Source organism: Salmo trutta, chromosome 27 (genome assembly GCF_901001165.1).
Source record: "Salmo trutta chromosome 27, fSalTru1.1, whole genome shotgun sequence".
Taxonomy (NCBI): Eukaryota; Metazoa; Chordata; class Actinopteri; order Salmoniformes; family Salmonidae; genus Salmo; species Salmo trutta.
In genome coordinates this window covers 3,551,685-3,577,293 of record NC_042983.1, presented here as the reverse complement: position 1 = coordinate 3,577,293, position 25,609 = coordinate 3,551,685, and the positions used below count along the sequence as shown (strand labels likewise).

Below are 25,609 nucleotides of genomic sequence, written 5' to 3'. Positions count from 1 at the left end.
GCACAAAGTAGATGTCCTAACCGACTTCCAAAACTATAGTTTCTTAACAAGAAATTTGTGGAGTGGTTAAAACAAGTTTTAATGACAACAACCTAAGTGTATGTAAACTTCCGACTTCAACTGTAATTAAATATTCAAATTCAATATTTATATATTAAGTTTCAAGATGGTAGATATTGCATTCATTCTCTGTGCATCAAGTTAACCTCTTTGGGCTGGGGGGCAGTATTTTCACGTTCGGATGAAAAGCGTGCCCAGAGTAAACTGCCTGCTACTCAGGCCCAGAAGCTAAGATATGCAAATTATTAGCAGATTTGGATAGAAGACACTCTGAAGTTCCTAAAACTGTTTGAATGATGTCTGTGAGTTTAACAGAACTCACATTGCAGGCAAAAGCCTGAGAAAAATCCAACCAGGAAGTGGAAAATCTGAGGTTTGTAGTTTTTCAAGAGATTGCCTATCCAATATACAGTGTAAATTAGGTCAGATTGCACTTCCTAAGGCTTTCACTAGATGTCAACAGTCTTTAGAAGTTGTTGCAGGCTCCTATTGTGAAAGGGGAGTGAATAAGAGCACTCTAAGCAGATGGCCCATGTGAAAGCCTTTAGTTTAGTCACGCGCACGTCCATGGGCACGAGCTCCGTTCCCTTTCATTTCTAAAGACAAAGGAATTGTCCGGTTGGAATATTATTGAAGATTTATGATAAAAACATCCTAAAGATTGATTCTATACATCGTTTGACATGTTTCTACAAACTGTAATGGAACTTTTTTGACTTTCCATCTGGACTTAGTGCCGCGCCTTGTGCATTTGGATTAGTGTAATAAACGCGCGAACAAAAAGGTGGTATTTGGACATAAATTATGGACTTTATCGAACAAAACTAACATTTATTTTGGAACTGGGATGCCTGAGAGTGCATTCCGATGAAGATCATCAAAGGTAAGTGAATATTTATAATGCTATTTCTGACTTCTGTTGACACAACATGGCGGGTATCTGTATGGCTTGTTTTGGTGGCTGAGCGCTGTACTCAGACTACTGCATGGTTTGCTTTCGCTGTAAAGCTTTTTTGAAATCTGACACAGCGGTTGCATTAAAGAGAAGTATATTTTTAATTCTATGCATAACACTTGTATCTTTCATCAATGTTTATGATGAGTACTTCTGTAAATTGATGTGGCTCTCTGCAAAATCACCGGTTGTTTTGGAAGAAAAACATTACTGAACACAACGCGCCAATGTAAACAGATTTTTGGATAAATATGAACTTTATTGAACAAAAAATACAGCGGGGGAAAAAAGTATTTGATCCCCTGCTGAGTTTGTATGTTTGCCCACTGACAAAGAAATTATCAGTCTAGAATTTTAATAGTAGGTTTATTTGAACAGTGAGATACAGAAAAACAACAAAAAAATCCAGAAAAACGCATGTCAAAAATGTTATACAATTATTTGCATTTTAATGAGGGAAATAAGTATTTTGACCTCTCTACAAAATATGACTTAGTACTTGGTGGCAAAACCCGTGTTGGCAATCACAGAGGTCAGAGCGTCTGCTAAATGACTTAAATGTAAATGTAAATGTAGTTGGCCACCAGGTTTGCACGCATCTCAGGAGGGATTTTGTCCCACTCCTCTTTGCAGATCTTCTCCAAGTCATTAAGGTTTCGAGGCTGACGTTTGGCAACTCGAACCTTCAGCTCCCTCCACAGATTTTTTATGGGATTAAGGTCTGGAGACTGGCTTGGCCACTCCAGGACCTTAATGTGCTTCTTCTTGAGCCACTCCTTTGTTGCCTTGGCCGTGTATTTTGGGTCATTGTCATGCTGGAATACCCATCCAGGACCCATTTTCAATGCCCTGGCTGAGGGAAGGAGGTTCTCACCCAAGATTTGACGGTACATGGCCCCGTACATCATCCCTTTGATGCAGTGAAGTTGTTCTGTCCCCTTAGCAGAAAAACACCCCCAAAGCATAATGTTTCCACCTCCATGTTTGACGGTGGAGATGGTGTTCTTGGGGTCATAGGCAGCATTCCTCATCCTCCAAACATGGCTGTCACGTCCTGACCAGTATAGAGGATATTTTGTTATTGTAGTTTGGTCAGGACGTGGCAGTGGGTAGTTTATTTATGTATTACGGGTTTTTTTGGTCACTGGTTTATGTTTGTATTTCTATGGGTATGTTCTAGGTTAGTTTTCTATGTGTAGGTTGGGTGCTGGACTCTCAATTGGAGGCAGGTGTTTCTAGTTGCCTCTGATTGGGAGTCCTATAAGTAGGTGTGTGTTTTGTTTGTTCACTGGTGGGTAGTTGTTTGAGAGGACTGCTTCTGTTGAGCCTACTTCTCTGTTCCTGGTGGGAGATTGTTTCTTGTTTAGCTGTTTTTGCCTGACAAGACTGTCGTTCATCATTGTTGTTATTTTTGTATACGTGTTGTTTTGGTTTTCCTTCTTTCTCCGATTAAAAGAAGATGAGTATACAACTCGCTGCGTATTGGTCTGACAGTGATTTCTCCTTATCGTCAGACGACGAGGACTGTGACAATGGCGAGTTGAGTTGATGTCAAAGAGCTCCATTTTTGTCTCATTTGACCACAACACTTTCACCAGTTGTCCTCCGAGTCATTCAGATGTTCATTGGCAAACTTCAGACGGGCATGTATATGTATTCTTGAGCAGGTGGACCTTGCGGGCGCTGTAGGATTTCAGTCCTTCACGGCGTAGTGTGTTACCAATTGTTTTCTTGGTGACTATGGTCCCAGCTGCCTTGAGATCATTGACAAGATCCTCCCGTGTAGTTCTAGGCTGATTCCTCACCGTTCTCGTGATCATTGCAACTCCACGAGGTGAGATCTTGCATGGAACCCCAGGCTGAGGGATATTGACAGTTCTTTTGTGTTTCTTCCATTTGCGAATAATCGCACCAAATGTTGTCACCTTCTCTCCAAGCTGCTTGGCGATGGTCTTGTAGCCCATTCCAGCCTTGTGTAGGTCTACAATCTTGTCCCTGACATCCTTGGAGAGCTCTTTGGTCTTGGCCATGGTGGAGAGTTTGGAATCTGATTGATTGATTGCTTCTGTGGACAGCTGTCTTTTTTACAGGTAACAAGCTGCGGTTAGGAGCACTCCCTTTAAGAGTGTGCTCTAATCTCAGCTCGTTACCTGTACAAAAGACACCTGGGAGCCAGAAATCTTTCTGATTGAGAGGGAGTCAAATACTCATTTTTGACATGTGTGTTTCTGGATTTTTTTTGTTGTTATTCTGTCTCTCACTGTTCAAATAAACCTACCATTAAAATTATAGACTGATCCTTTCTTTGTCAGTGGGCAAACGTACAAAATCAGCAGGGGATCAAATACTTTTTTCCCCCACTGTACATGTATTGTGTAACCTGAAGTCCTATGAGTGCCATCTGATGAAGATCATGAAAGGTTAGTGATTCATTTTCTCTCTATTTCTGCTTTTTGTGACTCCTCTCTTTGGCTTGAAAATGGCTGTATGTTTTATTGTGACTAGGCGCTGACCTAACATAATCGCATGGTATGCTTTCACCGTAAAGCCTTTTTGAAATCGGACACTGTGGTGGGATTAACAAGAAGTTTATCTTTAAAATGGTATATAATACTTGTATGTTTGAGAAATTTTAATTATGAGATTTCTGTTGTTTGAATTTGGCGCCCTGCACTTTCACTGGCTGTTGTCAAATCGATCCCGTTAACAGGATTTGATCGCTAAGAAGTTTTAAGTAAAATAATAAGTTGAAAGGACTCCCTCTGTGCAACAATAGTGTTTAACATGATTTGTTAATGACTACCTCATCTTTGTACCCCACACATACAATTATCTGTAAGGTCCCTCGGTCGAGCAGGGGATTTCAAACACAGATTCAACCACAAAGACCAGGGAGGTTTTCCAATGCCTCGCAAAGAAGGACACCTATTGGTAGATGGGTAAAGAAAACTGACATTGAATTTCTCTTTGAGCATGGTGAAGTTATTAATTACACTTTGGATAGTGTATCAATATACCCTTGAGCCCAACGGTGACTTTAAAACAGTGTTTAATGGCTGTGATAGAAAACTGAGGATGGAACAACATTGTAGTTACTCCACAATACTAACCTAAATGACAAAGTGAATAGAACGAAGCCTGTAAAAAATAAAAAAAATATATAAAAAACATGCATCCTGATTGAAATAAGGCCCTTAAGTAAAATGTACTTTATATCCTGAGTAAAAAGCATATTTGGGACAAATGGAACAGAACACATCACTGAGTACCACTCTTCCTTTTTTCGAGCATGGTGTTGGCTGCATCATGTCATGGGTATGCTTGTTATCGGCAAGGACTAGGGAGTTTTCTTTGATAAAAATAAACGTAATAGAGCTAAGCACAGGCAAAATCCTAGAGGAAAATCTGGTTCAGTCTACTTTCCAACAGACACTGGGGGACAAATTCACCTTTCAGCAGGACAATAACCTAAAACACAAGGTCAAATATGTGACTCAACACCTGGATTCGGTCTTACGTTGCAAAATGTGAAACTGTGTGTTTTTTTTAATGGATAAACAGAGACTCAGAGCAACTACATGGTATATCATACACTGCATTTTAGGAACAATGGGAAAGTAATTCTGTTTTGAAAGTTGATCAACTTGGAAACTCACTTTTGAGAAAATCGCCTTTGAATGTTTTGCTATCTAGTGAAGAGTTCTTCTTTGTCTAGACCCATTCAGCATCGTTCACACACTCTTAAGCTTTAGCCCCACCCAACGTTAGCTAGTTAAACAACAAAGTACAAACCATAACATTGTTTTCCACTGACCGCATTAACAAAGCTAAGTCAACCACTTTTGATATATGGAAAATGGCTACTCCAAAATTTCAGAACTCTTGGTGTGAGGAAAAAAATGCTATCTTAGTGTTGATAGGCAATCAATGGTATGGTTTGTACTTATTGTAATCTATTTATTGATTGTATTGTATTTGATTTGATCTAATAAAAATATATTCTTTACAAAAAAAGAAAAGATGCATTGTATGGATCACAGGAGACCTGGGTTAGAAGCCCATTAATCAAACTAACCCTTAGGCAAGGTTTCTCATCACTGTCACGTCCTGACCAGTATAGGGGTTATTTGTATTTGTAGGTTGGTCAGGATGTGGCAGAGGGTATTTGTTTTATGTGGTTCGGGGGTTATGTGTATTGTAGAAGGGTGTTTTATTTATGTATTACGGGGTTTTGGTGTATGTTCTGGGTTTTGTATTCTAGGTTGGTTTTCTAGTTTGTTTATTTTCTGTGTGGTCTGTGTGGCTCCCGATCAGGAACAGCTGTACGTCGTTGTTCCTGATTGGGAGTCATATATTAGTTGCGTGTTTTCACCTGGGGATTTGTGGGTAGTTGTATTTCGCACTGCTAGTGATTATTGTAGCCTGTGAAACTGTCACCTGTCGTTCTTTGTTTATTGTTTTGTTTCGTGTTATCTTTATTCATTAAATATAATGATGAACATGCAACCCGCTGCGCCTTGGTCCTCTCTCCTACGACAGCCGTGACAATCACACTGATTCACCAAACCACCTCCGTTGAAATGTCTTAAATGGGGTGCACAGATCCTTTTGTTTTTGTTTGCCACACCTTCTGAAAAAAAACAGCACAGACCATCATATGCTGGTGACTAATGCTGTTTTTGATAGTGACCAGTCCTTTGATGCTGGTATTCTGGTGACCAGCTTATGCTGGTGATGCTGATATGATGGTGCAATACAATACATTACATATATACAGTATCAAGGGCTTACTTTGACGGCCAATTTTTTCCCCTAATACAGTTGCCACATCAGGCCTGCAGGTCACATTATGCAGGCTTGCAAAGTTATGTTCAATTTCTATTGGAATCCAACCAGAGAGGGGATATCCAATAATTTGAATTTGGTCAACCAGCATAACCAGCTAGACCATTCTGGTCAGACCAGCTTGACCAGCTAGACCATGCTGGTCAGACCAGCTTGACAACCGTCAGAGCAGCACTGACCAGCATAGACCAGCATGGATCAGAATGAAAGTTATACTGGCTGTGCTGTTTTTTTTCAACATGGACATAAAGTGTTGTTGTTGTGCAGTTGGCCTGAGTTCGAACAGAGTCAGCCCACCAAGGCCAGCCCCTTCCCAGGTTGACTTCAAAGTGCCAATGGAAACAAAGCTTAGGGCACTTTTCAACCTCATATTAATCATCTCCAGAACCAAACAAGTGTCTATGTCTATATTCATCTGATCTGTGGTTAAAAAAGATAAGAAGAAAGTTCCTTAAAAAATGACATCACAGGGTGGGATTAAAAGTAAAAACTGTAACCTTCTTGCTCTCCATGTTACCGCAAATCTCATAACGTTTGAAAATCATTGTTTTTAATGTCTTAACTTTTGATGATGTCATCAGGTATAACTTTTTAACTTAATATTTTTTTCTACAAAACTTAAAAATGCATCATTTTCACATATGTTGACCCTGGTATTCTTCTGGAGATAATGAACACGAAGTTGCCCTCTAAGTGCCTAGGACATAACGTCAGCGCATTTAGAGTGCTGATAATGGAGGTCAGGTGGGTCACCTCGGGTATGGAGTAAGTTGAGCCCTGTTGGGGTAAGTGGGTGCTGGTGTCCTGTGACAGTGGGTGATGGCGCTGGTAGGTCAACGTTTAATGATGATGTCTGCCCTGTAACAATAAAAATGCACTTGAGTTCATACGCATGACACATTGTAAAAGTACTATACATATTATGCATAAAACTGACATAATGTAATCATAATTTGTATGTGGTGGTGACCACTGGCTCAACTTACCCCATGGCCATTTCCTCAACTTACACCAACATTTGATGCACTTTCATGCTAGGTTTATGACCACATATTGTAGCTTATAGAGACCTCAACGGATGCATAAAACAATCATACATCTATCTACTTTGGTTTAGATACAAGCATCATGAAACCTATAACACAAAAAATGTATTTGACTCTTTGAAAATCGTTTTTTTACATAGCTTGTGTTTCTTCCTTCACCCCTTGTTTCTGGGAAACCATACACAAAATGAATCAGGTGACTAAATATTTAGGAAGCGGTCATAATTTCATAGAGTCTGTGAAGGAAGAAACCACAGACTCTATGAAATTATGACCACTTCCTGAATATTTAGTCACTTGATTCATTTTGTGTATGGTTTCCCAGAAACAAGGGGTGGTGTCTCAACTAATCCTTTTGCTCAACTTACCCCACTCTCCCCTACAGTAAAGATGGATGAGATACAGTACTGTTCCTAAGCAGTACTTTAATGTGCAGAGGGGCATGTGAATCCAATTCCAAAGTCATTAGAACTGTCATCTAACCTCTGAATTCAATACTTTGAAGTTAATTGCACCCCCTGCTTGGCAACCATCAGCACTTGACATTGTTTGATTGTGTGTGCATCAAGGAGATATTAAAAAAGATATATATATATTTAACTAGGCAAGTCAGTTAAGAACAAATTCTTATTTACAATGACAGCCTACAGGGAACAGTGGGTTAACTGACTTGTTCAGGGGTAGAATGACAGATTTTTACCTTGTCAGCTCAGGGATTTGATCCAGCAACCTTTCGGTTACTGGCCCAACACTCCAACCACCAGGCTACCCGCCGCCCCTATGAAGCCAGCAGCAGAGACACACAGAGCGACTAAGCCCACTTGATCTCCCCTCTGCTGAGAATTCTGCTTACAAAGACGGTCTGCCTGACCGCCTCATCACCTGAGCAGACATCACCTGTAGGGCTAAACCCATTTAGTCAACTGGTCGATTGTTTGGTCGATAGACTGTTGGTCAACCGAGATTTCATTAGAAGAGTATTAGCCCCCCCCCAAAAAAAATAATAATATATATATAAATAATGGTGTACAAGACACCTGTCTGATTCGCGTGGACTGATCCATTGTGGACGCCGTGGGAATGGCACAGTCCATCAGTCTAAGACATGTGCTACTGAAATTGTATATGGTTATATTACATAAGAACAATGGTACAACACTAATAAAAATAATATTATTTTATAACAAATGCGCTTTCTCCTTCGTTGGGTAGCGGCCGCTGTCCACGGTTCTGAGCCAATTCAGTACGCTGTTTAATTGGCCTTTTCCTAGACCATGTTGCTGTATGCATAATAGCAAAGTTAACCAGCATATTGGTGTTGAGAACAATGCTGCGAAGGCAGCAGCAGAATAAGGAGATGAGAAAACAGACATTGCCTTATTGTCTAAGAAAAGGAAACCCCAATTTAATTAGGTCTATAATCAAAAGCCTAACTTTTAAATGCACCTGGCTTTATAAATCATCAATATATCTACAGAAATAAGTTTGAGTGTTGGTTTAATAGCCTACTGATTCTGTGTGCACCAAACCTCACGCAACAACATGTCAAGTAAACAATTTCACTAATTAGGCTTTGCTGTAATAAAGGCTTGACCCTTTTTTTCATTAGTACAGCCTCGCTGGCATGGGTGCAACTTTGGTTTTAGAAGTGGGTGGGACATTATTATATTTTAACCAGTCGGATAAAAACTTCAAACAGCCTACCCGACCGCTCGGAGGCGTTTGCATGGTCCTAAAGCACACCATTGCATCATTTTGTGTCACATTAAAATTATAAAACGGGGGGGGGGGGGGGGGGGGGGCATATCCCCACCGTCCCCAGTGAAAGTTTTGCCCCTGCTCCTTGGTATTATTTCAAATTTATTTCATGTTGTATAAACTGTTCCAAATTGTCTGAAAAATTATATTCATAATAATAATAATAATAATGCTCTTTTTCTTGATCTCCTTCTTATTGTTATTATTACTATTATTATTATGGTAATAAGTAATGTCATTATCATTATTAGGCTTAGTATAGCAGCATTGTATGACCACCATTGAGCTGTAGGCCTAAGAGCACATCCTGTTTAGTCTTAATACCGTAACTTTCTTAGGCCTATATTTCAATACTTCTATAGCCTACTGTATCAATGAATCATTCATTTGTTCATGTCATCACATAGTATAGGAGTCATTCATGATCTGAAATGCAATCAAGTGTTTGTTTCAAAATAATTAGCTTAAATAATAAATAAACCGTTCCATTTTAGAGAGAATGGTGCTGGAGGAAATGGCTGCCGTTTTACGGGCTCCTAACCGATTGTACTATTTTGTGTGCTTTTTCGCGTTGTTTGTAACTTATTTTGTACATAATGTTTCTGCTACCATCTCTTATGACGAAAAGAGCTTATGGATATTACAACAGCGATTACTCGAACAAGATGAAGATTTTTTCTTTAACGAGTCGGGCGTGAAGGATTTACTACAGATAGTCGACCAGGCCCAAATCTTAGTCATTTGCATGAAGAGAAGATGCCGATAAAGAGGACGTAGGGCTGGGTGCCTTGTGAGAATTAGTCGGCGAGTGGGTAACCCTCCTCTACCATCCATCCTATTGGCCAATGTGCAAATATTGGAGAATAAGCTGGATGAGCTCTGTTCAAGACTATCCTACCAACGGGACATTAAAAACTGAAATATCTTGTGTTTCACTGAGTCGTGGCTGAACGACGACATGGATAATATACAGTTGGCTGGTTTTTCAGTGCATCGGGAAGACAGAACAGCTGCCTCCGGCAAGACAATGGGTGTCTATTTTTCAATAACAGCTGGTGCGCGAAATCAAATATTAAAGTCTCGAGGTTTTGCTCACCTGGTGTAGAGTATATCATGATAAGCTGTGGACCACACTATTTACCAAGAGTTCTAATCTTTATTTTTCGTAGCTGTCAATTTCCCACCACAAACTGATGCTGGCACTAAGACCGCACTCAACGAGCTGTATTCAGCCATAAGCAAACAAGAAAATGCTCATCCAGAGTACCGGGGACTTTAATGCAGTGAAACTTAAATCTGTTTTACCAGCATGTCACATGTGCAACAAGAGGAAAACAAACTCTAGACCATCTTTATTCCACACAAAGAGACACATACAAAGCTCTCCCTCACCTTCCATTTGGCTAAAGTCTGACCATCCTCCTGATACCTGCTTACAAGCAAAAACTAAAGCAGGAAGAATCAGTGACTCGTTCAATACGGAAGTGGACAGATGACACAGATGCTAAGCTAGAGGACTGTTTTGCTAGCACAGACTGGAAAACGTTCCGGGACTCATCCGATGGCATTGAGGAGTATGCCACATCAGTCACCGACATCATCAATAAGTGCATCGATGACGTTGTCCCCACAGTGACCTTACCCCAACCAGAAGCCATGGATTACAGGCAAAATTCGCACTGAGCTAACGGGCAGAGCTGCCACTTTCAAGGAGCGGGACTCTAACCTGGACGCGTTATATGAAATCCCGCTATCCCCTCAGATGAACCATCAAACAGGCAAAGCTTGACAGTACTAAGATTGAATCCTACTACACCGGCTCCGATTCTCGAAGTTTACATACACTTAGGTTGGAGTCATTAAAACTCGTTTTTCAACCACTCCACAAATTTCTTGTTAACAAACTATAGTTTTGGAAGTCGGTTAGGACATCTACTTTGTGCATGACAAAAGTCATTTTTCCAACAATTGTTTACAATTTCACTTATAATTCACTGTATCACAATTCTAGTGGGTCAGAAGTTTACATACACTAAGTTGACTGTGCCTTTAAACAGCTTGAAAAATTCCAGAAAATTATGTCATGGCTTTAGAAGCTTCTGATAGGCTAATTGACATAATTTGAGTCAATTGGAGGTGTACCTGTGGATGTATTTCAAGGTCTACCTTCAAACTCAGTGCCTCTGTGCTTGACATCATGCGAAAATCAAAAGAAATCAGCCAAGACCTCAGAAAAATAATTGTAGACCTCCACAAGTCTGGTTCGTCCTTGGGAGCAATTTCCAAACGCCTGAAGGCACCACGTTCATCTGTACAAACAATAGAATGCAAGTATAAACACCAAGGTACCATGCAGCCATCATACCGCTCAGGAAGGAGACGCATTCTGTCTCCTAGAGATGAATGTACTTTGGTGCGAAAAGTGCAAATCAATCCCAGAACAACAGCAAAGGACCTTGTGAAGATGCTGGAGGAAACAGGTACAAAAGTATCTATAGCCGCAGTAAAACGAGTCATATATTGACATAACCTGAAAGTCCGCTCAGCAAGAAAAAAGCCACTGCTCCAAAACTGACATAAAAAAGACAGACTACGGTTTGCAACTGCACATGCGGACAAAGATACTTTTTGGAGAAATGTCCACTGGTCTGATGAAACAAAAAAAGAACTGTTTGGCCATAATGACCATCGTTATGTTTGGAGGAAAAAGGGGGAGGCTTGCAAACCGAAGAACACCATCCTAACCGTCAAGCACAGGGGTGGCAGCATCATGTTGTGGCGGTGCTTTGCTGCAGGAGGGAGTCGTGCACTTCACAAAATAGATGGCATCATGAGGGAGGAAAATTATGTGGATATATTGAAGCAACATCTCAAGACATCAGTCAGGAAGTTAAAGCTTGGTCGCAAATGGGTCTTCCAAATGGACAATGACCCCAAGCATACTTCCAAAGTTGTGGCAAAATGGCTTAAGGACAACAAAGTCAAGGTATTGGAGTGGCCATCACAAAGCCCTGACCTCAATCCCATAGAAATATGTGGGCAATACTGAAAAAGTGTGTGCGAGCAAGGAGGCCTACAAACCTGACTCAGTTACACCAGCTCTGTCAGGAGGAATGGGACAAAATTCACCCAACTTATTGTGGGAAGCTTGTGGAAGGCTACCTGAAACGTTTGACCCAAGTTAAACAATTTAAAGGCAATGCTACCAAATACTAATTGAGTGTATGTAAACTTCTGACCCACTGGGAATGTGATGAAATAAATACAAGCTGAAATAAATAATTATCTGTACTATTATTCTGACATTTCATATTCTTCAAATAAAGTGGTGATCCTAACTGACCTAAAACAGGGAATTTTTACTTGGATTAAATGTCAGAATTGTGAAAAACTGAGTTGAAATGTATTTGGCTAAGCTGTATGTAAACTTCCAACTTCAACTGTATATATTTAATTTTACCTTTATTTAACTAGGCAAGTCAGTTAAGAACAAATTCTTATTTTCAATGACAGCCTAGAAACAGTGGGTTAACTGCCTTGTTCAGGGGCAGAACGACAGATTTTTTAACTTGTCAGCTCGGGGATTCAATCTTGCAACCTTTTGGTTACTAGTCCAATGCGCTAACCACTAGGCTACCTGCCGCCAAAGAAAGAAAGTATTACAGGGGGCAGTTTAGAAAAAACGAATCCTATCCGAATCGTCCTCTGGAATAACGGACATTCTGGAATAATAATTACATAACCAACATTCTCTAGTAGTACTAGTCCCGTGCAAATTGGTCTTTGGTCATGTGCATGTGTCTACTTAAGTTGTAGAGTTTTCCCAGTGCCCCCATTACAAACATGTAATTAAGAAAAAATGGCGTTGACAGAGAGGGCTGCCATGCTTCTAGCTCTTACAAGCATTTCGCTACGCCCTCAATAACATCTGCTAAACACGTGTATGTGACAAATAAAAATGGGATTTGAAGGGATCTGAATGGATTGAAACTTGCTCTAAGGGATAATGTCTATCCCTCATCAAAACCTTGTTAAGAAGTATTTTTAATGACCAAGGTGGTTATGTTATTTATGCATGTTTTTCTTTGCAGGAAATAGCTTCTTGACCAAATCATGGACAATATGAGGGAGAATCATACAGTTAGGACCTGCTTTATAACACTCACATACCATGAAACTGTATGTCTGTGTATGAAAAGAGCAACCTTGCAGTATCTGGTGTTAATAATATAATGCATTAGTTGGCTATCTGGGGAAATAGGGATGAATATTATTCACCTGATAAGCTTGAAGAAGATAAGAATCACTAGAGTTTCGCATTCAACAGCATATCTATAAGAGCAGCCTCGCTGTACGGTATCTTGGGATAACAGTAGAACATAATGTTTCCCTTTTCCTTACTACACTCCCTGTGGCTCAGTTGGTAGAGCATGGTGTTTGCAATGGTGTTTGCAATGCTAGGGTTGTGGGTTTGATTCCCACGGGGGGCCAGTACGGGGAAAAAAATAAAAAAATAAACATGAAATGAATTGAAATGTATGCATTCACTACCGCAAGTCGCTCTGGATAAGAGTGTCTGCTAAATGACTAAAATGTAAATGTACATTCATTATCTTTGCTGGAGGTTTCTCACCACAAACTGTCTGCGGTCAGATATACGACAAACAAGTGAAGATGGTACAAGAGAGAGTACATTACAGCGTGCACAAATATCATAAATTATTGTGCATCAGCGTACAGACAAACAACAAAAACAAAGACTTAAAATGTATATTTACAGTGATCAGCTAAATAGTTACTCATCCAACTTCTGTTAGCTTACTAGCCTACTGCTAGCATAGCATTATAATCTCACAGTTGCCTATGAAACTAACAACTAATAAACTTCCATGACAACAAAATCTCTGTTGATGATTATATTTGTTAATAAGAAAAACAACTGAGTGAATACAAATGCCACAGTACTACTTTGCTACAGCCTATACATTCAAAATGTGCTACACTGCTTTGTTAATTCAGAAAATCCATAGTCATACTTTATAATCACAGTGATGACCTGGGTAACCTCGATACATAAAGGAGCCTGACAAGCAAGTTATGATTCATGAGACCTTTCCCTCTGGGCCTGGATGAGAGTTATATTAGCTGCCGGGGCTAGCAGGGCTAAGACCTTGACTTTAGCTCCAATGGCTAATCCCATATCTTTTGTTAGACTTAGTAACGCAGGTTGACTTTTAATGTCATTGGTTTTGTCCTAGAGGCAGAACTGAGCAATTTCCTCTTAGATAGGCCAGCTGCAAAGTCAAATTGATTATATTGTAAAAATTCATGAAAACAAAAGTTAGTATTTTGGTGTTAATTTAAGGTTAGTGTTAAGGTTAGGTTTACAATTTGATGACTTTGTGGCTGTGCCAGCTAGTGACCACTCTGCAGAGCTGCTTCCAGAACAAGATTCATGACGAAAAACGTTAACCTGCCTTGGCTAACAGCAGGGGGTTAGAACATCACCATTGCTGTTGTCCAACATCAGTTAAATACACAGCCTAACCTACTTTTTATATTAACAATTATTCAACAACATATGATCTGATTTCGTAGCATAATCCTTGTAGATGTAGTTTCCATTTATATGATGGTGGACTGACTGTGTGAAGACAATTTTGACCAATCTTTCCCATCTGGCATTGCTGTCCTTTGCCCTTGAGGGCTGCCCGCCTGTGACAACACTCATTGAGAGGAATTAAATGTAACTATTTTTAAACTCCATGGTGTTAATATTTGATGGGGGCTGGACCTCCGTGGCCTCCTGCGAAGAATCTGCCATGCTTAAAGGTAGACTCAGCAATATGACTTACAGTCATGACCAAAAGTTTTGAGAATGACACAAATATTAGTTTTCACAAAGTCTGCTGCTTCAGAGTCTTTAGATATTTTTGTCAGATGTTACTATGGAATACTGAAGTATAATTTCAAGCGTTTCATAAGTGTCAAAGGATTTTATTAACAATTACATGAAGTTGATGCAAAGAGTCAATATTTGCAGTGTTGAAACTTCTTTTTCAAGACCTCTGCAATCTGCTCTGGCATGCTGTCAATTAACTTCTGGGCCACATCCTGACTGATGGCAGCCCATTCTTGCATAATCAATGCTTGTCAGAATTTGTGGGTTTTTGTTCGTCCACTCGCCTCTTGAGGATTGACCACAAGTTCTCAATGGGATTAAGGTCTGGGGAGTTTCCTGGCCATGGACCCAAAATATCAATGTTTTGTTCCCCGAGCCACTTAGTTATCACTCTCACCTGCCTGCTGCCATTCCTGAGCAAGCTCTCTACTGGTGGTGCCCCGATCCCGCAGCTGAATCAACTTTAGGAGAAGGTCCTGGCGCTTGCTGGACTTTCTTGGGCACCCTGAAGCCTTCTTCACAACAATTGAACCGCTCTCCTTGAAGTTCTTGATGATCCGATAAATGGTTGATTTAGGTGCAATCTTACTGGCAGCGATATCCTTGCCTGTGAAGCCCTTCTTGTGCAAAGCAATGATGACGGGCACGTGTTTCCTTGCGGGTAACCATGATTGACAGAGGAAGAACAATGATTCCAAGCACCACCCTCCTTTTGAAGCTTCCAGTCTGTTATTCGAACTCAATCAGCATGACAGAGTGATCTCCAGCCTTATCCTCGTCAACACTCACACCTGTGTTAACGAGAGAATCACTGACATGATGTCAGCTGGTCCTTTTGTGAAATGCAGTGCTGAAATGCAGTGTAAATGTTTTTGGGGGATTCAGTTCATTTGCATGGCAAAGAGGGACTTTGCAATTAATTGCAATTCATCTGATCACTCTTCATAACATTCTGGAGTATATGCAAATTGCCATCATACAAACTGAGGCAGCAGACTTTGTGAAAATTAATATTTGTGCCACGACTGTAGATGCAGAAAGTAAACAGCATAGTGGATCAATTTCTGCAACTACTAAGAGCGTTGAAGCACAAGGCTCAACTTCTCCGCTGTTTTGGTGCCCTGGCTACCACGTTATGAACAGCGTGAAGCGAACCCATACTCATGCACAGATACTGTTTGTGACTATGTAAGAGCAAAGTCTTGCATCTCACTCATCTCAATATCTGTGGTGTTGCTCGTGGCAATGTCATTTCGCTGACAGTCTACCCTTACAGTCTACCTTTAACCCACACTCCTCCTCCCTGTGGTCTGGCCGCGCTGATTTAAGTAATTTTATACTTCTTATCAGGCCGGTGGCTGAGCACTTTATATACTGTTGCTACAGTCCTCTAAAGCATGCATACAAGGACATCTACATCACATCACTGGGGGCCAGTATACAGTACAGGGACCACTGGTTGAAGACTTCATATACAGTCAGAGTCATGCATATATTTAGATATACCTCTGACTACAATGCTCAAAGGCAACGATACAAGGACATTTAGTACATCACATCACAGAGAGCTTGCTAACAGTACAGTACAGTAGCTACAGTACAGTGTGTGCTGTTCTCTCTAGTGAGAACCATGCCCTCAATGGGCAAACTTGGGTCTCCATCTGTTCTACCTGCCTCAGTGGAAACAAGAGGGATAGAAGACAGACAGACAGACAGACAGACAGACAGACAGACAGACAGACAGACAGACAGACAGACAGACAGACAGACAGACAGACAGACAGACAGACAGACAGACAGACAGAGAGCAAGATACAGAAAGACAGACAATGCAGAGAGAGACAGACAGACAGACAGATAGACGTAGAGAGAGATAGAGACAGACAGACTGATACAAAGTGACAGATGGACAGTGAGACACAGAGAGATAGAGAGAGACGGACAGAAAGGTGTAGAGATACAGACAAACACAGAAAAAGAAAGAGCGAGAGCGAGATTGCACCTCTCCCATCCCAGACCAGTCAGAGCTGCTGGGAACATATTTCAGTGGCACAGGTACACGGCAGATAGCTAAACGCAGGATGAAAAGAGCTGTCAGTGGGAGAGGAGAACAGTTGATCGGGGGGGCTGACACTTCAAACCCACAACTGATGCAAATTAAGGCAGGCACTGCAAAGGAGCCGCCATGCGAAGTGGGAAAGAGCTGAGGCATCGGATACAATACATTTTTAATTCGAGAGAAGAGACACCAGAATAAAGTCCACACAACTTGCCTCAATCAGAATACTAAGTACCCTGCTGACATTATTTCTAGATTTAAATGAATGTGGGAGGACTGACTGTGCATGCATGCACACACAAATGCACACATGTAAGCATACACACACCCACACACGCACACCTACACACACCTGCACACACACAAACACACCTACGCACATTACGTAGATACCAGGACAGTATTAGAAACAGTGAAAGAGATCCAAGCTTCTCAATATGTCATGTAGTATAGTTGCGTGAGAAAAGCTTAAGCCTGCCCCCTAGTGTTCATCCCAGTCCCACATGACACCAGATCAACTCTAAAATGCTGTTACTAGTTTATACTTAAATACCCTAAGTATGTCTGTGCTCACATCTCTGATTGAACCCCTATTAAGCATTCTGTCTTCTGCAGAACCAAATCCCCACTCTCCAAACCCCTATATCAGTTAAGATCTTGTATGATTTCATATGAGACACCATTCCATGTCTGTAGTATACAGTAGTTAATAAGTCCTCCTTGGCCAAGAAAATCTGTGCAGTAGTACAAGATGTGTGAGAGTCACTGTGACTGTGTAATCACACTGTCTCTGTAGCTAGTCTAAAAACAGGTTGCTCTGTCAGGAGGAAGGTAGGAGTGTGGGTGTGTGTGTGTGTGTGTGTGGAGGAGGAGGCAGGGATCCACCAGAAATGTCCAAAGCTCATTAAATGGTCTGCGATGAATCCTTTAGAGACGGTATTCATTGAACTCATGATTTGCATGACATATCTCTATGAATACATTTCTGCAATAAATGGGGCTATCAACAGCACTAAAACACCTACACACACACACACACACAAATGTTCTGGCATCAAAAGGCATTAAAATAGAGGACAGAATGTGCTAGGCTACAATATTTAACAACAGTAGAAAGATACAATAAACTGTCAAGTGCCGTTGGTAATAATAGTGTATGCTAATGTATTGTCCTTTGTGGATCTACATCAAAGTCTAGCAGATTGCATTAAGAGGAAGATTAATCCTCTGACAAATAGAATTCATAACAAACAAAATAAAGTGATCTACTGTATTAATAAGGAACACCAGTCTTGTTTTGAAAATCCTCCATATTTCAACAACACATTGTTTGTTGGCTACTGAAATGCTGTTATATAGTCATTTGCAGCAGACCACTAAAATACTAAAATGAATAAATAAGGAATTTCACCCCAACATCTCTTCCCCTGATACATAGGGATTCTGGCCCTCACGTACGTTTCTTCCCACCGGACGGTAATCCGACGGTTAAACACTGCTTGTCTCAACTATCAGCAGTACGTATGATCATGGTCTCTTTGTTTAAAAATCCAAGCTAGCAAATAGCTGACGGCTCAAATCCCAGCAGCCAATGGACTGAATAACAAACAGCATCGAACCACACCGTCCAACCGTCATTATGCAGAAGGAATGTCTTCGCTAGCTGCTATGTAAATAATTTCCCGGTCAATGAAAGCTTCCGATTGTCAATAGAGGATGTCAACAGCTATAATCAAGCTGTGATATCTATAATCAACATGTCAAAAGTAAAACAAAAAAATATTTCTGGATAGGTGATTCTGTTTGTTGACAAGGGTATTAACTGAAACCCAGACTTGTTTAATTTAGATTTAAACCGAGCCTCAATGAATGGGCTATAGCTGTCATGGTAGGAACTCTTCTGTCAACAGTTGTGTAAACTGTAATTAAGTGCTGTCAAAATATACTGCTAAAAAAAATAAAGGGAACACTTAAACAACACATCCTAGATCTGAATGAAATAAATAATATTATTAAATACTTTTTTCTTTACATAGTTGAATGTGCTGACAACAAAATCACACAAAAATAATCAATGGAAATCCAATTTATCAACCCATGGAGGTCTGGATTTGGAGTCACACTCAAAATTAAAGTGGAAAACCACACTACAGGCTGATCCAACTTTGATGTAATGTCCTTAAAACAAGTCAAAATGAGGCTCAGTAGTGTGTGTGGCCTCCACGTGCCTGTATGACCTCCCTACAATGCCTGGGCATGCTCCTGATGAGGTGGCGGATGGTCTCCTGAGGGATCTCCTCCCAGACCTGGACTAAAGCATCCGCCAACTCCTACACAGTCTGTGGTGCAACGTGGCGTTGGTGGATGGAGCGAGACATGATGTCCCAGATGTGCTCAATTGGATTCAGGTCTGGGGAACGGGCGGGCCAGTCCATAGCATCAATGCCTTCCTCTTGCAGGAACTGCTGACACACTCCAGCCACATGAGGTCTAGCATTGTCTTGCATTAGGAGGAACCCAGGGCCAACCGCACCAGCATATGGTCTCACAAGGGGTCTGAGGATCTCATCTCGGTACCTAATGGCTGTTAGGCTACCTCTGGCGAGCACATGGAGGGCTGTGCGGCCCCCCAAAGAAATGCCACCCCACACCATGACTGACCCACCGCCAAACCGGTCATGCTGGAGGATGTTGCAGGCAGCAGAACGTTCTCCACGGCGTCTGTCACATGCTCAGTGTGAACCTGCTTTCATCTGTGAAGAGCACAGGGTGCCAGTGGCGAATTTGCCAATCTTGGTGTTCTCTGGCAAATGCCAAACGTCCTGCACGATGTTGGGCTGTAAGCACAACCCCCACCTGTGGACGTCGGGCCCTCATACCACCCTCATGGAGTCTGTTTCTGACCATTTGAGCAGACACAATGCACATTTGTGGCCTGCTGGAGGTCATATTGCAGGGCTCTGGCACTGCTCCTCCTGTTCCTCCTTGCACAAAGGCATAGGTAGCGGTCCTGCTGCTGGGCTGTTGCCCTCCTACGGCCTCCTCCACGTCTCCTGATGTACTGGCCTGTCTCCTGGTAGCGCCTCCATGCTCTGGACACTACGCTGACAGACACAGCAAACCTTCTTGCCACAGCTCGCATTGATGTGCCATCCTGGATGAGCTGCACTACCTGAGCCACTGGTGTGGGTTGTAGACTCCGTCTCATGCTACCACTAGAGTGAAAGCACCGCCAGCATTCAAAAGTGACCAAAACATCAGCCAGGAACCATAGGAACTGAGAAGTGGTCTGTGGTCCCCACCTGCAGAACCACTCCTTTATTAGGGGTGTCTTGCTAATTGCCTATAATTTCCACCTGTTGTCTATTCCATTTGCACAACAGCATGTGACATTTATTGTCAATCAGTGTTGCTTCCTAAGTGGACAGTTTGATTTCACAGAAGTGTGATTGACTTGGAGTTACATTATGTTGTTTAAGTGTTCCCTTTATTTTTTTGAGCAGTGTATAAACCAGTAATCAAAGATACAAGAGGGAAAAGAGAAAACATACAATCAAATGGTGATATTTGGAAGAGTTGGGGACTTGAAGTCGGTACATAGCCTAAAGTGAAGTCTAATATTTGGTAACTGAGCCTGAAGTTGGACTATTACTGTGCAAGTGTGCCACGTTTCACCTCAGTCCCCAAGCAGTATCGTGCATAAGCCTTATAGATGGAAATCCCCACCAATTTGGAGACCTGGCTGTCTACAACATTGGCTTCAAGTCAAAGTCTGCCTCAGAGGCCAAGTCTTGGCAGGGGTGGAGAATAGCTATAGTAAGTTCAACAGGAGTCTTAGCTTGTTGGTTTGTTGTTTTATTCAATTGACTTTAAGGGTTGACAGGAGGCATACATATTTTTGGTATTTGGTATTTTATTATGATCCCCATTCGCTAAATACTTATCTTTCTTATTTCCATGAGTCTAATTGGGTATAAAAAGTCTAGGGCCAAAAGTATTTCCTGACCACAGGAAATTGACCCCAGTTATCAGTCCAACAAGGGCCCAGAGTTCTCCCCTGGTCAGGTCATGTAGTCCAAACAAAAGAATCACAATTCTTACAAGATTATTATTTAAAGTCCAATGATTTATCTTCTCATGTGGAAAACAAGCAATGATTAATGGATATGAATCATAACCAAATGGTCTGATTGCCGCCTCCCTCAGAATCCTTCTCCTAAACTTTAAGAGTTCTCCTCCTGCTTCGCCTCCTTCTCATTATGATTTAATAAGGCATGGCAAACGATGCTGACTGACAAACTCCCTGATACTTCAACCCATTATCTTAACATTTGTTCTTCCCTTGGCAGAACAAATTGATTTTTTTTAGACCACCACCACACTCATACAGAATGCAGTATAAAAGAGGATAAAAAGGAGGAGGGAAAAAACATATGTTTTGTGGAAGGAAGCTGCAGTTCCATCCATTTCACCAATTTGTTTTCGTGGATTTTTTTCCCCAGACAATAGCACTGTGCATACATCCACCCATTGCAACAAGGACGTGTTTATCAGACAGGCACCACTCTAGAAATGACCAATTTACATAGTAGCCTACCAGACATGAAGGTGATGAACATATGTCTACACGGAACTCAACACCTGCTTAATATTCTGTCAGACAGGGATCAAATCATATGGAAACAAATAGGATCAGTACCTGCGCTTTACAGTTCAAGTTCCCATTATACAAGGTTACTACCCAAATAGCACAGAACATTCTGAGAACCATATGTTTCTTAGAGCTTGGTGAGTGCATGGTGGTTGTCACGTCCTGACCATAGTAAGATGTTATTTTCTATAGTAGAGTAGGTCAGGGCGTGACAGGGGGTGTTTTTCTATGTTTTGTATTTCTATGTTCATGTTCTAGTTTTGTATTTCTTTGTTGGTTTTGTTTGGGATGATCTCCAATTAGAGGCAGCTGGTCCTCATTGTCTCTAATTGGAGATCATACTTAAGTAGTTTTTTTTCCCCCCACCTGGTGTGATGGGATGTTGTTTTTGTATTGCTCAGTGAAGCCTGCAGAACATGACGGTCGTGTTTCTTTGTTTATTGTTTTGTATAGTGTTCTGAGTAAAATAAATATTTATCATGAGCACTCAACACGCTGCACCTTGGTCTACTCCTTACGACGATCGTCACAGTTGTCCTATGGTTATTTTGCATACAACCTTCCCACAACTTTCTAGGAATGGTGCAGGATAGTTGCCTATATATGGTACATTCTCAGCACAATTTTAGGAACTTGTCAAAAAAATGTTATTTTCTTGGTATTTCATTACTTTAACAGAACCTTTTCTAAAAGTTCAAACATGGTTACATTTCAATTTTGGTAATATTCTAGGAACGTTGTCCAACCAATTTGACATTGGGAATGTTCTCAAATAGTTCAGAGAACATTAAGAAACATCATTCTTCTGTGGGAATTTCAGTACTTCAGCATAAAGTTTCCTACAGGTTTCCTCATGGTTCTATTTAAAGTCATGTTCTCAAATTGTTCTGAGAACGTTAATAAAACTTTCCATAAACACCATAAGAAAACACACCTGATCTTAATGAGTGCTTGTCTCTTTTGAAATGGGGTCTGTTTGAATAGACAAAAATTAACAGCTTTGTATACGTAAAAAAAAAAAACATGGCATGCTAGCTCCATGCTAGTTGCGCAGTAGACTATTTCCATGGAATAGAGGATTATAGGTATGAATCTCACAGATACCATGTCAATTAAAAAAGTTAATATGTTTGCATGATTAATGCCTAAGAAAATGAATCTCCATGTGTCTTATCTGTGCTTGGAGAAAAAAGTTAACCCAAAATAAGCTAGCAGTGTTAATAAAAGTAGTATTGAAACATTCAGTGAAAGTTTTAAGTAAGTTATTAAAAAACCTCAAACTAACCTATAATTTCTGTTCTCAGAGCATTAAAGGGATACTTTGCAATTTTTGCAAAGAAGCCCTTTATCTATTTTCCCAGATTCTGATTAACTTGTGGATACTATTTTTATGTCTCTGTGTCCCGTATGAAGGAAGTTAGCGATAGTTTTGCGAGCCAATGCTACCTAGCATTAGTGCAATGACTGGAAGTCTATGGGTATGCTAGCAGTGGATAAAGGGCCTCATTACCAAAATCCTGAAGGGAAACGTTCCCAGAACCTCCCTTCAACCTAAACATTTTTTTTCCCGAGAACAGGTAAAATATTCACTTCTGTTCTCAGATCATTTAAAAAACCGTATGGCTTCATTCCCACAACCAATTTGAATCCAAAAACATACAGTACCAGTCAAAAGTTTGGACACACCTACTCATTCAAGGGTTTTTATTTATTTGTACTATTTTCTACATTGTAGAATAATAGTGAAGACATCAAAACTATGAAATAACACATATGGAATCATGAAGTATTTATACCCAGATATGGGTGAAGTATCCTCCTTCCATCTAAACATTCCATCTTTATTGCTAGGCAGGAAGTTAAGTGATGAAGGGCAATAAACTGTTCCATCTCCTTTAACATGACCTGACTTGACCCCGGCCCCCATTCCTCACTAAACCACCTCTCTCCACACTTATCGGTGACTGCAACCATGTGATTGCCTTTCCTCTACTCAGTACATTCCAAGCTTAACCATATAAACCATATCAACTCATCAAAATGCGTTTATTTTCAGCAAACTTAACATGTGTAAATATTTGTATGAACATAACAAGATTCAACAACTGAGACATAAACTGAACAAGTTCCATAGACATGTGACTAACAGAAATTGAATAATGTGTCCCTGACCAAAGGGGGGGCAAAATCAATAGTAACAGTCAGTATCTGGTGTGGCCACCAGCTACATTAAGTACTGCAGTGCATCTCCTCCTCATGGACTGCACAAGATTTGCCCGTTCTTGCTGTGAGATGCTACCCTACTCTTCCACCAAGGCACTGCAAGTTCCCGGACATTTCTAGGGGGAATGGCCGTAGCCCTATCCCTCCAATCCAACAGGTCCCAGACGTGCTCAATGGGATTGAGATCCGGGCTCTTCGCTGGCCATGGCAGAACACTGGAATTCCTGTCTTGCAGGAAATAATGCACAGGCACAAGCAGTATGGGTGGTGGCATTGTCATGCTGGAGGGTCATGTCAGGATGAACCTGCAAGAAGGGTACCACATGAGGGAGGAGGATGTCTTCCCTGTAACGCACAGCATTGAGATTGCCTGTAATGACAGCAAGCTCAGTCTGATGATGCTGTGCACACTGCCCCAGACCATGACGGACCCTCCACCTCCAAATCGATCCCTCTCCAGAGTACAGGCCTCGGTGTAACGCTCATTACTATGACGATAAACGCAAATCCGACCATCACCCCTGGTGAGACAAAACCGTGACTCGTCAGTGAAGAGCACTTTTTGCCAGTCCTGTCTTGTCCAGCAACGGTGGGTTTGTGCCCATAGGCGACGTTGAAGCCGGTGATGTCTGGTGAGGGCCTGCCTTACAACAGGCCTACAAGCCCTCAGTCTAGCCTCTCTCAGCCTATTGCGGACAATCTGAGCACTGATGGAGGGATTGTGTGTTCCTGGTGTAACTCGGGCAGTTGTTGTTGCCATCCTGTACCAGGTGTGATGTTCGGATGTACCGATCCAGTGCAGGTGTTGTTACACGTGGTCTGCCACTGCGAGGACGATCAGCAGTCAATACCAAGACTGAGCAAAGCTGTCATCAAGGCAAAAGGTGGCTACTTTGAAGAATCTCAAATATAAAATGTATTTTGATTTGTTTAAACATTTTTTGGTTACTGAATGATTCCAAATGTGCTATTTCATAGTTTTGATGTATCCACTATTATTTCCAAAGAACCAAATGTGCTAGCTGGGTATCAACCTCGTGCAGCAGCCTGCTGCTGCTCTACCATTGAGCAAACAGGGCTTAGTGGGGGGAAAGCAAAGTTAGCTTTTGCATTATTGGGAGGAAAGAAGGGACTTTAGGGATTAAAGTTTATATTTTTTGAATTGAATATCAGAACGTCGGAGCAAGCCGGGATAAATAAACAAAGGCAATGCAATCCTATGAAATCCTCTTGTACCTTTGAATATATTATCGTGTCTGCTTGTGTGTAAAACAGATTTCTTTGTTTTGTTTAGTGTTGTTGTGTGTGTATGTGAGTGTGCCTGACAAGGGATTTAGTTCTTGGAAGGCTTATAAAATGGATGTTTCCGGTATAAGCTGACCAGGTAGATCATATTGGGCGAGAGAAAGCGGGAGAGAGAGAGAGAGAAAGACAGAGAAATCATGAGAGAAAGAGAGGTATTCAGCATAACATACATGGGTAAAGGGAGACGGGTCAAAGAGCAATAAACAGTTAGAGAATTGAATCAATTGTGAGTAGGACTGCATTACGGTGAATAGAAATAAAAGGTCTGTATAGGTCCTCTAAACAAAATTAGGCTATTCAAACATGAGTATTTGCCTTTAAGCCTGGGTAAATGTCCATTGGGATAAAACACCACCATGCAAAACTATGAGACGACATGACGAATCTCAGACAGTCTCTCTCTTCTTTAAGCCCCAGATCCTATCAGGACGACAGAGGACTTAAAGTAAACTTATCTTTAAAGATGTTAAACTTAAATCAACACTTTGAATATGAAGGCTTGGGCAACTTGTGTGTGTCCGTTGCACGATGCCAATGTGAGTCAGCCAGGCCTGCTACTTCAGTCAGTCCCCTAGAGGTGCAAGAAGGGCCCAGGCCCACAAACCTGAACATGTAAGATATCTCCTCTCCTCTTCAGAAGGAGGGGACAGCTTGAAGAGAAAGTGACATCATTCAGCCAGACCTCAATGGTGGCTGTGGTCAGCGGCTCAGATAAGAGGCCGAATGGAGCTGTGCAGCTGGAGTGGTGACTGGCAGCTCCTTGAGTAGGCAGATAAGGAGGTCTGGAGACATTAGCTGTCTCTCA

At 41.2% G+C, this 25,609-nt stretch overlaps 1 protein-coding gene across 5 annotated transcripts in view; it reads right to left on the bottom strand.

The window, feature by feature from the left end:
- Positions 1-25,609, bottom strand: part of LOC115164147 (reticulon-4 receptor-like) — a 110,462-nt gene that overhangs the window by 37,777 nt on the left and 47,076 nt on the right. For 2 of the 5 annotated variants that reach the window (XM_029716344.1, XM_029716346.1), the window contains one exon: positions 6,614-6,718. The exons of 2 other annotated variants lie outside the window; for them this stretch is intronic. In XM_029716344.1, coding sequence (XP_029572204.1) covers positions 6,614-6,718 — 105 coding nt within the window. Of the gene's footprint in view, positions 1-6,613; positions 6,719-25,609 lie in introns of those variants that run through there. One more of the 5 variants, XM_029716347.1, reaches the window with a different exon arrangement.